At 32.3% G+C, this 13,535-nt stretch overlaps 1 protein-coding gene and 1 pseudogene across 2 annotated transcripts; both read right to left on the bottom strand.

The window, feature by feature from the left end:
* Window positions 1–2,559: 2,559 nt before the first annotated feature.
* Window positions 2,560–6,603, bottom strand: LOC108319272 (protein tesmin/TSO1-like CXC 3; annotated as a pseudogene).
* Window positions 6,604–11,790: 5,187 nt separating this feature from the next.
* Window positions 11,791–12,940, bottom strand: LOC108319286 (transcription factor MYC2). Of its 2 annotated transcripts, none has more exons than XM_017550360.2 (2): window positions 12,099–12,940; window positions 11,791–11,978 (listed from the first exon to the last, which is right to left on the bottom strand). In XM_017550360.2, the coding sequence occupies exon 1, from the start codon at window positions 12,860–12,862 to the stop codon at window positions 12,254–12,256; it is 609 nt and encodes a 202-aa protein (XP_017405849.1). In that variant the 5' UTR covers window positions 12,863–12,940; the 3' UTR covers window positions 11,791–11,978; window positions 12,099–12,253. The 2 variants fall into 2 exon arrangements, with proteins under 2 accessions (XP_017405849.1, XP_052736736.1); XM_052880776.1 differs by having other exon boundaries at window positions 11,791–11,992.
* Between the last annotated feature and the right edge of the window lie 595 nt (window positions 12,941–13,535).

The following is a 13,535-nucleotide window of genomic DNA, read 5'->3' on the forward strand; positions in this document are numbered from 1 at the left end:
ATGCAAAATGTTGGGTTTGGTTGGGTTGTAATCTGCATAATGATGGGTTTTGAATGATTTAAGTGATGTAATGTATGTATTAAGGTCTATTCATAAGGGTATATGATGCTTGAATGCATGCATGAGGTTTTGAGGGAGTTTCCCTCGTGATTTATATTTGTTGAATGTATGTTTGAACACTAGAATTCTATCCAGGATGTGTTTTGATTCGACAATGATCAATTATCATTAGTTATAATTGATTATCTGCGTGTTGGTTTTGAGTGTAGTTTCGAGAATAATCAATTATCTGGGATAATAATCAATTATCCTTTCATGCGTGATGATTTTTGGTGATTTGCTAAGTAGAAACATTAAGATAATCGATTAGAATCAATGATAATCATTATCACAACGTATTTTGTGTACATATGTGTGTTTCGAGAATAATCGATTATCATTTATGATAATCGATTATCCCAAAGTATTTTTACTAGAAACAATGCGTTTTGATGAAGAATAAACGTGGATCAAGCCTAAGGAGCTATGGAACGTGATGATAATCAGATAATCAGATAATGAGATTAGTGGATATGTTTAGGGTCAGGTTTGACTTGGGGTTGAGATTGAAACATGATTAAGTGTTGGGATGTACCTGAGTATGTGGTTGATGAGCATGAGAGTGGAGGATAAGTCTGCTTGTTGTACTTGGTAAGTCTTGGTGTTGTCTGCGGATAGGTGCTCCCTTTTGCCTTGTGTGCATTGGAAGGGTTGTTCGGGTATTAACCCTTCCTTGTGTGGGAGTAAAGGTGTTTTCCTTATCCTTGTGTGTCAAGATTACATGTTCCTTAGCTGGATTGCGGGACTACTTGATCGTATCTGTGTGGGGAATCTATAAATTGGGTTGTAGGAGCAGATACAGTCGGTGAGGTAGGGTACATGAGTGTGATTGATTCTTTCCACAATAGTGTTATGGTACAGTGATGCTCATGGTGTTGTTCATGGTTGGGATAATCATGATGGTGGTGTATCTATGATGATGATCATGATATTTGAGATGCTCCAGATGATGCAATGTTGATAACGGTATTGCAATAATGGTTATAGTAGGTAGTTAGCCTAGGCGCTAATGAATGGATAGACCGAGGGTCTATGTGTGAGATGTTAGTGATGACATCAAGGTTCAAGGGTTAAGGATCGAGAATCGAGGATTGAGGATCAAGGATCGAGAATTGAGTAATTCATTATGATTAAGTTGTTATGTTAAATGATTATGAATCTTGTTGTTATTATTGTTGGGTAGAGGGTGGTTTATTGTTGATATTTAATATGTTTATATATTGTTATTATGATTGTTTCATTGGTAGTTTACCCCATACATGTTTGTGTTTTGTGTGTTATGAATGATATTATTGGCGATGAATGTATAATGTATTATATATGAGTAGATGATGTTACAAATGGTGTTGAAGTATGATAGATGCAAGAGATGACATAGGACAAACTTGGGATTTTATTCAAAGTTATTATGTTTGAACAATGTAATTGAAGTTATTTTATTTCCTTTGTTATTTCATTGGACAAGTATTTTGGAATTATTATGTTTTGAATAAATTATGCCTGTTTAATTGTCAAGGTTTTTGAAAATACATTTTGCACTATGTTAAAGTTTGAAATTTACTGGTTTTTGAATAATCCGTGACACTTTAGAATTTGGGGCGCTACAAGTTGGATAGTGTTAGTTCAATGTAGTTTGCTTGAACATGATTGTTGTTTTGTGTTGAATTGTATGATGTGTTAAATTGTTTTAACTGAGTTTTGATTGTGCTTAGATTATGGTGATTGATAAAATTGGGGAATTGGCCATTTGGTGTTCGTTTTGCCATTAAAAACTATTTTTGAACCAAGTATTGAGATAGGAATAACAATTTGATCATCTGAACATGTCTCTGGTTTCCCAAATCTTAGATTTGAAGTGGAAATTGTCTAATATAGTGTTGAGCATGACTCGTGTGGTGTTTAACGCTAGCTTGACATTTCAGGTTTGGAAACATTTTAGCTTCAAACTGCCGAGTGCCACTTTTTCCCGCTGAGCGACCATTTACAAATGGTTTGCCATTAAGCAATGATAGGACAACATTTAACGTTACCTTCCACTATAGATCTGAAACCATTTTTATTCTATCTTGATGTGCGAGCAATTTTGCGAAAAGAATGACATTGAATGTCATGTTTTCATGTTTTTGGTTGATTTTTTTTGGTTATTTAAGTATTTATATGTATACTTTTGATGTTGCCAATTAATGACAGTGTGATTATATATAAGACAAATTTGATATTTTTTAAAAGAAAAATAAAAAGTAAAAAAAATGATATTAAATAAATATGAAAAAATTGTGTTAAAATATTATTAAAAAATTAGATAAGGAAGGAAGATGCCAATATAATTTCAATTTTGCAATGGACTTTACAGAACCTATTTTGCACAAACGAAGAAAGTGGCGCTAAAATGGAAAATATTCTATAACATCTTGTAAACAAATAATATAATTTTGTCAAAATAACTGCAGACGATCTTACGTTTGTATAAACACTAACTTTTCGGAGAGAGCTTGAGGCGGTGGATTTAACTTTTTCGGTTAGAGAAAACTGACATTGTGGTTATTCATATGGTTGGAGAATGTGGTCCCTTACTCTGACTGTCACCCAGATCTTCATTGTTATCACTTTTGGAATCAACGCATGGAGACAATGGAAAGAAGGAGCAGATTGCAACATAATTCTTCTGGCTCTCGCAAGACCAGTCTGGGGAGGAGAAACTCGTTTTTGACAGACATGAGAGATGAAGCTTCTTCAATTTCATTCCTGCTATCTGATCCAGGATGATGTAAGTGTTGTGTTTCACTTACTCTACTGTTTGGGGTAAGTGGTGAGAATCTGGAAGAAGAAACAGTTTTCCACTGATTACTGCTGCCGTGCTCATCTTCAGAAGATTCAGAGTTCTTTGAACAAGATGAAAACACATTGACAAATAGTTTCCAGAAATAACTCTGGATTTTGCAGCCTCCTTGCCTTTGCTGCACAAATGTATAAAGCTCAATTTCCATAATTTTCTTTATATCATCAAACCATTGGAAACGACCGTGTGTCAGCATTTCTGTCAGATAATAAAAAAAATGTTATCTATATTCTATAATTATATTTATATATTATGTGACACCATTTTCACTTTTTTCTTAAGAAAAAAATACTAGCATGTGTACACCAAAAACAGGAAATTGTTACCTCTATATATTAGTGTAGAAGTATTGATGTTGGAGAATTTACAGTGAAAACCATCTTACTCAGAGCATTGCAATGGTGGCGCTGTAGGAATGAGTAGCCGTGGATCATAATCTGTCTCGCTTGCCACCATTGCTGTACTCGAAGAATGTTGAGATGAAACATAATCTGAATTAAGAAAAAAAAGAAAATGTTTATTACATTAACAACATTCAGGAAGAGTGTTACTTAACAGCAAGACCTTCCAACATTCATTTCATATGACTCTTATCAGACAAGTACATAAAATTCGTTGGTGCATCAAGAATTTACAATAGCTATTCATAATATAAAACTCTTGCCTTCTTTCTTGCCATAGGAATTCTTACAACCCTGACATCCACATCCACTAGAGCATCCAACTTTAGCCTTTTTCAAATATTAGAAAGAAAATGGTGATATTAGCAGATACAGGAGATTAAAGGGGTGAAAATGTTGAGCATGAGGAAATTGACATATACACACAACCTGATAACATTCGCAATACTTTTTCAGACATGTAGATCTTTTGCATTTGCAACCTCTTTTGTGTCTTGCAGAATGTTCCTGTTATATTTATAAGACGAATCTATCGATTCATTTTCGGTAAAGAAAAAATCAGATATCAGTGGCAAACGGTACATTCTTTGACACAAATGGTACCTGATTGCGGGATTCAATTTGTCGTCTACACTCCAAGATGATCCCTTCATATTGTGGTCTGTTTAAGCAGTCTTCGCAACCACACGTGCCAATGCAGTAGATTCCAGCATTAAAACACTCACAGTAACTGCAATGTGCTCAAATAAAAAAGACATATACTGTGTTATATCATATAAAATGAGATACCAAAACATACACAGATTCACTTACAGTTTTATACATTTACTCTTCTTACAGTTGCACCGTCTACAGCCACCTTGATTAGCAGGGACTGATGTTTTCTTCCTGAAGAAAAATGCAATATTTGGTAATGCAACTAAGCATATAAAGAGTAGAAATCGTGAATTATTATAAGATAAGATCACAAAAGCTGACTTTTTCTTGCCGGGGCTAGGCGATTTGTTGAATTCCTCGGGGTTTCCAGCACCCGTAGCATCAAGTTCATGACTATCAATTCTAGCTTCAACCGATGATTCCCCACTGACATTAGACGAAGGTATGGATCTCTTCATGTTCATCCCTGGTGAATTATGTGGTAAAGGTAAGTTTCCACAACCTTGCTGAGGATACACGGTGGAAGTAACAGACTCAACCAGCTCGATCCTTTTCACGTTGTTTGATGTTGCATTCAGTTTTTCATGGGAATTGTTACTTCCAATAGCACTGGAAGCACCTTCCTCAAATTGTAGGCGGCGTCTTCCAACTTCATGGTACCTCATAGCGGCCTACAGTGATTGTAGTAATAATTATTATATATCACGAGAAAATCTTCATAGACTCGAAAAACAATGTAAGTTCCAGACAAGACAACCTAACTATAACTCTTTATCCTACGAAAGAACCACAAAATCCAACTAAATGTTAACCCAACTCCAAAGGACTACAACGAAATAGAAAACAAGTTTGATTATATCAGAGCCATCTTGCAAGATGTTCTCTGCAGTTATAATTGAGGTCAGCACCATCTAATTGTGAAAAACTTCACATCCTTTAAGATCCTGCACAGGATCAGGCATCCACTGAAGTGTACAATTTTCATGATCCAATCAATAATTTTCTTCAAGGAATTAGAAACATCTAAGTAACACTGATCATCAAATGATGTGATATATGTTAAAATTATATATACAGACAGCAGGAACCCGTTGTTCACCTGAGGAAGTAGTGGATCATGACTATATCGTTTCTCAACATCACTGTATACTGGTATCTGTTGATGAACCTTGCTAGAATCCTCTGACAGAGGCAAAGATTCTTTATCACCGAGACCATCTTTCATGCCAGTGTTTAATATGTTCGACTGAGTTGGGTAACTACGTGATATTTCAGCTGCAACTGTAGATTGTTGTTCTACATCTTCGTCAGCAAAATACATTTGATCAATATCCCCTGGATCAGCCAAATATTTATACATAGACAAATTATCTTCATAGTGTTGCGTATTCGCGTCAATGTTGGCGTCAAAAACCTTTCGAGTGTCAATTATAAACGTCTCTAGCAGTGGCTGATGAAAATTTGATTTCCAGTAATATCCAGGAGCTTCACCATTTTCACTTTGAGATTCTTGTGTGCTGGTATGAACAAATTTAGTAAGCAAACAGCAAGTGCATTGTCAATAAACAAACAGGTACACACAATTGAAGTCACAAAAGAAACCTTTGCATGAACTGTCTTTGACGGTGACTAATACTTGGAGACTTGAACACAAGGGGTGGAGAATTGAGACCTATAAAACTTCGAGTGCCATGTGAAGCTTTGATGTTTATTGGTGATAAAGAGCTTACATATCTAAAATAAGAAGATTCCTGAAATTAAAAAGTTGAGACTTGTTCATTTATTTATTATTCGTTATCTGATACAGCAATTGAAATCAAATAAACCAGTCTGAAACATCTCTTTGCACTTCAAAGAGGTTAAAAAATCAGGGTCAGACCAAAATCAACATGTAAAACACAATGCATACAACACCCATTAAAAAAAAATGATCTTTTCTTTCTCTCCGCAATTCACTTTACACATTAACGTAATGTGGCTTCAAAACTTTTAGAGTGCAGAACACCATCACTACAGCAATTCTAGGAAACAGAGTCAAAGCCATTGAATTTTAGTCGCTGTGACTTCAACTTGTATGATTCACGAAACCTTAAACTTGTAAACGAGTAAGGTCCATCTAAATTATACAACAAGCACCATCCCAAGCAAGCTTGTCGGAGTAATTCACGTACCAAATAAATTCAATTCGCTTATTCCAAGATTTCCAAACCCAACGTTAGTCTCCAATGCAATGATCAGCAAACAAGAAACGAGAAAAGAAAAAACCAAACAAGGTTTCATTCATCACAGTATGCAGAAAAACAACTCCCAACCCAAACCCAAAGCAATTCGAGATTCACTCAAACCCTTAAATAACCAAGAACCGCCAAACTAACTGTCTCAAATAAACAAAGAAACACACAAAAACAGCCAAAATTCTTAAGGCTTCCAAAGCTCTAACGAAAATGACCACCGAAAAAGAAAAACAAAAGCCAAATTTTTTCATGAAGTGAATGTTAAACTAAGTGAATCTACTTCTTGAAGGGATTCCAGTGAATTGTTGTTGTTGTTGAGAGCGGAGTCAGAAGAACTGCCATTGTTGTTCTTGGAAGGGTCTGGAGAATCCATCGTTATGAAAACAACTAACTTTCTACTTCTTCTTCTTCTTCTTCTTCTGTTCTGCGGCGATTAACCCTACACTATATAAAGATTTCGCTTGATTTCTTTATTTTTTATGCTTTTAATTAATAATTAATATCCAAGGCTGTAATCGGTTCACTGAAACGAATGATAGGAGCGAAAAGCGGCAAGCGGAAGAGTTAGTTGCCACGGCGAAGTTTTAAATGGGAGCGGGAAATCGCTCTCTCGCCTTTTCGGGTCGGGCGGGTTTCTCACTTATTCGGGTCAATTTGTTTTTTCGTTTTCATAATCACGTGAGTATAGGTCAATAAAAATAATCGCTATAGTAATACACAACAATAAAAAATAAAAGAAGAATAATTTATTTTACTAGAACTAAATACATACCTGAGTTTTTTTTAAAATTAAAATATACCTTTATTCAATTCTTACTATTGTTCTTAGCTTCTTGTAATCTTATCAGAAGGGAATTTACAAATAATATGAATAAGAACTAAAATAAATTAAAATGATATAACGACTAAAATAGATGGTATTTATTTTTCTGTACTAGAAAAGTAAAATGATTTTAAAAAGTCAATCACAGGATATCAAATATTAGAAAGACAAAATTGTGAGTTGTGAGAAGGTGAAGGATTTTGAGAAAATGTAATATTTATATGGTTTTAATTCTAGACACTGAATCTTTTCCGTTTGAATTTTAATAAATCAGTAAAAAAACAGATTTGTTATCGTATTATATTTGAAATATTTTCGAAATTATCTATTGCGGGTAATTTCTACAAAAAAATGTATTTGTTTATAAATTTGAGTGTTTTTCTGTTTAGAAAATATTTAAGGATTCATTTTAGAAGGTGGGATTTTTCCTCCTTCTATTATTCTAATTAATTTATTTATATACTTTATTCCTACATTCTAATTTTTACACATGATATTGAGATCCTTTTCTAAAATTTCACAACCTTTTTTTTTCTAAGTTTGAATTTAAAGTTCGACTTATCTTGAACTTCTTGTACTTCTAATCTGATTTTGGAAATATGTTACAACCTTTTTTTTGGGTCTCTTTTAAATCTCCATCAGAATAAAAAAAAGACTTACATCTTTATTCATTTCTCTTTGGAAAAAGGAGATCTATCATGTTTTCCAGATTAAAATGAGTCATCCTTGGACTTGAATTTTATTAATTTCAGAAATATTATTTTATAATTTTGACACACGTGATGATGACCCATGCGATCATGCAAAATTTTAGGAAAAGGGGATGCAAGATAAAACACAAATAAGATGGTCCCAAAATAATATAATTCTCTAGAGTTATGTTCTTTGTCAAACAATCAACTTGTAAAATATTCTTGTATGATAAATGAGATTATAAAATTATTCAATAACTTAGTTAATTTATTTAAAGAATAAGGTAAGGGCTTGCATGAACAGAGAAAAACATATTTTTAGTTTAAAAAATAGGAGAAATAAAAACCTGACCAATTCTCTAATAATCAAACATTTAATAGATACCACGAAGATTCAATATATTAATGAGAAATTCTATCTTTGAAAGTTGTGATCGTTGAAGCATGGATGAGATGGTTGAGGTGGTTGAGGTGGTAATGGACATCATCGTACCAATGAGTAGAGAGGTTCACTTTATATTCTCGATCAAATCCGGGTTTGTTGGGTGCATTTTCTACGAAGCGCTATTGCTCAAGCTTTTCATTTCTTTATCTAACTTTACACGCCAAGGTTAAAAAAAGAAAAATGATTCTTTGACACACCTAAATTTTTTACATTCATTTCACACTATCTTTACTTACTTTTTACTCTCTTCTTTCTTGAAAAAATACAAAATTTTACACTTTTAAGACTATTTTACCCTTATACTCTGTGTCAAATGAATGTAAAAGTTTGTCATGGTATCATTTCTCTTAAAAAAAGCTACTTATTTCGTTAGGCTAATAGACTGTTTACTCTGGTTTTGTTTAATATGATCTTTTTTTTCATGTTTAATTTATTTCTATTTTATTAAAATTTTTTTAAATTTGATTTTTTTTAATATCGTTTAGATGGTTAAGAGAAAAGTGTACAAATTAAACAATTCTTATGACGTGACGATATTTTAGTTAAGGTATGCTTGTGAGATGACCATTATTTTCTTCTTAATCACAAACGTTAGAGTTTCATCGACTCATTGTTGTTAAAGAAGCTACCACTGCGAATCGACAATTTAAAAAAAAAGTCGACAATTCCATAAAAGCTCGACAATCTTATCTTAGATAGAAAGTTTGACATATGAACCATCAAACCATTACCCTTACTTAATCACATATGAACCTCTCTTTCTTGACAACGCTCTCTCTTATGATCTCTTTCTTCCTAGATTTAGATTGCTCTTTTATAACCTAAGCATAATGTGCTTAAGATTTTAAAATAGAAACTAGGAAATATGGTCCCAAAACGATTCGTTTTTTTCTTATATGCTTCTCGGTTTCCCTATTTAACTCACCCCTTCACGTGCACAAGATGCTTGTTTAGGGACCCAAACGTTTGAGAAAAATGGGCCTCAGAGGTGTCCATTACTCAGCCCAATAGTCACTCTTCTTTCACCCTACACTTTCAATTTTTTCCAAAATTTCCATTACACCCTTAATTAAAATGTTATTAATTTTTAAATAATTAAAAAGAATCTTTGACCATATTCTTAACAACTTTCTCCTTCTTCCAGCTCTTTTCTGCGTTTTTTTCTCTCTTTCACTTTCTCATTTAAATTTTATGTGTATTGTTAATAAAACTTTAGTATTTCATACATATATATTTATTTTAATTAATTAATTATATTTTGATTAAATTTTATTTTTTCGAATTATTTAATGTTTATTTGCTTTATAGTTTTTAAATTTTTTTATAATTTTAAGATATTTATTTATTTTTTAATGAAATATTAAGATTTTATAATTACATAAATATTTGAATTAATTGATATTATTGTGAATTAAATATTTTTTTTATAATTATTTAATTTTTTATTTTATAGAATTTAAAGTTTTTTATTTGTAATAATATAAGAATGAATTAATTAGTTTGATTAATTGTTTTCTTTGAATTATTCCATTTTTATTTGTTTTTTAGTTTTTAATTTTTTTATAATTTTAAGATATTTTATTATTTTTAATGAAATTAAGATTTTCTAATTATATAAACATTTTAATTAATTAAAATATTTGTTTGCAATTATTTAATATATTTATTTAAAATTTTAATAATATTTATTTGATACTAATAACAATACTGATAATTAATTATATTAGGATGTTAATATAATAATAATTTGAAAGAAAAAAAAAACAAGACTAAAATAATAAAAATTTAATTAAAGGAGAGGAAGTACACGATCTCATGCAGATAAAAACCGAGTAAAAACTAAAATAAGTATCGGATGTCAATTTAAAATGTATATTGGATATAGATATTCGAAAGGTTTTACATTGGATTTTGATTTTGATATCTGATGGAAGATATTTTGAATTTTAATATTCATTAAATTTGTTTGAGTCTTCCTGAAATTTCGAAATTCATGAAAGATTTGTAATGACTTTATATATTGGTTTGACACGAGAAACTTAAAAAAAATTACTCTCTCAACATTAATGGTAACCACTAACACAACAACACCTCTATCATATTATCTCTCTCCTTTAATCATTGTAGGCCCCACCATTAAACACCAAAATAAAAGCCAATCATGTTTTCTCTCTCTTATTTATAAGTAAATTTCCACAATTTAACTTTGCTTCTCTCTCTACACCAACCAAAATACGTTGCCTTTCTTTAAAAAGAAAAACCTCTTTAAATGATCAAAGCAAGGAAAATCCTTCGGTAAGAGTTGAACTTAAGACATGTGCGCCCCACCCTATAGAACACACAAAACATTACCAGTATACCAATCCAATTTAGTTGAACTCAGAACGCAAAAAAATTTATATAACTATGTTTCACGCATTTTTCAAAACTAATGAAAATAATTATAATTAAATTTTATCTACTTATTCACCATTATTTAACGTACAAGCTACCATAATAAATTATCTTAGTATAAAAATTATAAATAAATATTTTATTTTATTTTTTATAGGTCTTACATGTGAAGTAGATGATTGTTGATGATGAAAAAGATTTGAGAAGTGATGATTTTTGTACGTAGATTTTCCAGAAAAAAAAATGATTGGGGAATGGGTTGTATCTTTTTTATGTACATGGAGACATTTTGCGTGCACTGAGAGTTTCACGATTTGCATTTACAAGGCTCAAGGTGGATTCATATTTTGTGATAATTCGAAGAGAGAGGTGCTATAGTTTTCCTAGTTGTTAAAAGATAGAACTATGATTTTGACATATATCTGTTTGTGTTGTAATGATGGTGGACCATGGTGTTTTATAACTTAAATAGGTCACTTAAACAAAAATCGCAAACTTATTCATATAGTGTCATCCTGAATATTCTTTCATTAATTTAGATGAGACTATGAAAAAAATTAAATTAAACAAAATTTATCAAATTGAATGTGTAAAATTAATGTGGACCACGTTAAACAAAAATAAAGATCAAAATAGTAATTAAACATTTTCTTTATGACAGAGGTTTTAAATAAACTTATTCAAAGACTGTGTATTGTAATAATATAAAGTATTTAAAATTAAAGGAAGAAAACTATATTCAAGAAGGATAGACGCAGAGTATATTTTCAGCTTAAGGTTTGGATTATAAATAAGTTTTCAAAATCTGATTTCAAATCTGTTCAAGTAAAAATTGGAAGCATGCTTAGTCTAAAAATATTTAATATATCTTAATGTAATATTGATGAGAAGATGAGAAGTTATATTTATAAAATTATAAAAAATTGTTATTCATCATATTATAAGGAATAATGTGATAATGGTACAGTGACGTAAGGTAGAAAATAAATTAGGGTTTCTTTGTAGTATTCTTAACTTGAGATTGCTCTTAATTATAAAATACTTTTTATAACGAGAGATTTAACTTGCAGAATTTCCTTTTATGTTCATTAAACCCCAAAAATTTTTAGGTCACTTTGATAGCTTTGTTGCTTTAATAATCAACAAGAACATTTGTAGATTTACCTGCTCTTTATAACAACACAAATTATATAAAAACATAAAATATAAATAAGAGTAAACTAGTAGATTAAACATGAAAACCACACGTCACATCAATACATAAACTGCTTAATGGGACTGGAAAACTTCTGCTATCTTCGTCCGGTAATATTCTTTTTCCTTCAATCGGTTCTTCTTTTTCCTTCAATCGGTTCTTCGCCTTTTCGCTTGTGTTTTAATACAAATAGATTGACCTGCATCAAACACTCTGACGCTCAAGTAAGAATGAGCTTTAGCAAGTCTATATAATATTTAAGAAGAGAGAATTTACCTTTTCCTTTATCTGCTATTTATATGTTTTGAGAGAATCTTACCCTTTAATTTTTCTTTTAATGGCTTTCAATGCACATATGTCTCCATTTCTAGTTTTATTGGTCTATCCGATCCGATCGTACTTTAGAATTATGCACGACGGACGTGTTGAACTTGAGAGACCCACTCTCGGACGGCTTGGATTCAGACTAGTCGCTCATAATAAATTTGTTTCTATCCGTTCGGTATTATCCACGTCAGTGAAGGCCAGCTCAACGATGCCGTTTTGCCACTGTATACAAACCATAGTCTGAAACCCAAACTCATGCAACCGCCGGGCCCGTTGGCAGGCCGGTTCAGATAATAGTTCTGGCCCGGTGGCCCAAACTGGGTTCAAAGTAAAGAAAGCTTGGCCCAGCAGGCCGCTGGTGTTGACGGAGTTGTGAGCGATGGAGAGAAAAAAGAACCACTCTGTGTCAGTGATGTCTTGGTCGAGGTCATCAGGGATAGCCGAGGTGCCTAAAATTAAGGAGTTGATTAATCTGAAAACGCTATTGCGCTGGTCCTGTTCTTCGGACGACGTCGCTTTGCGGGCTTTGCCGTTGTCCTCCTCGCCATGGAAACAGCCGTCACGCCAACATAGAAGGGAAGTGGCAGAGGAGTACTCCCAGTAAATTGCATACACCCACCTCTCTCCAGCACGTTCAAGTAGCGTCTCAAACCACCGTTGGAGGGGACTCCGATCGGGAATAAAGTGGGATTGGCGCAGCAGCCGACTGATCCTTGAGGCGGTGGATTCCGCCGTCGGCAGACCAGAGGCCTCCATTACGGAAATAGGAGTCTTGGTCAGATATGTAACCCCTTGCACTAGCTATAACGTGTTTGTTTTCTTTTTTTATTTTAGTTTTCTCAACGCGTTTCTCTGCATCAATTAATTATTATTGGATGAGGAACAAATTCATAGATAAGATGATTGTTTTTATTGAATAATGACTTTTAAACTTACATTTAGATCCAACGCTATCCACAATTCATTATTTGTTTTATGTTTTTATTGTTTAAATTTATTAATATATTTTCACAATTTTTATTTTTTATTTTAATATTATGGTTATGTCTACTTGGTAATCACCTATGAAAATTAAAAAGGTTGTGAATTTTTTTACGCGCTATTGTCCCAATATTTTCATGTAATCTAACTTTACACATCCGAACTGCAAAAGAAACTTTTTTTTTTCTTCTTATGAAGAGAAGTCAACTCACGCAAAGAATGTGGATCGCATGAAGCATTTGAACCAAAGGAATAGAACTACGTTCAATGAGAGAGGGTACATACAGAGAAGAATTTCAGTTTAGTAAGGTTTGGATTATAAATAAGTCTCCAAAAGCTCATTTCACATACTCCTAATGATATATCTATACAAAGGAATGTATAAAATCTATGCAAAAGTATGGGGTTGGGAAGTAAGCATGTGGCTAGGAAGGTAAGGAATGATAAC

Source organism: Vigna angularis, chromosome 7 (assembly GCF_016808095.1).
Source record: "Vigna angularis cultivar LongXiaoDou No.4 chromosome 7, ASM1680809v1, whole genome shotgun sequence".
NCBI lineage: Eukaryota > Viridiplantae > Streptophyta > Magnoliopsida > Fabales > Fabaceae > Vigna > Vigna angularis.

What these genes read in the sequence shown, in the direction of transcription:
- LOC108319286 (XM_017550360.2), bottom strand. Translation starts at nt 12,862, where the DNA reads ATGGAGGCCTCTGGTCTGCCGACGGCGGAATCCACCGCCTCAAGGATC.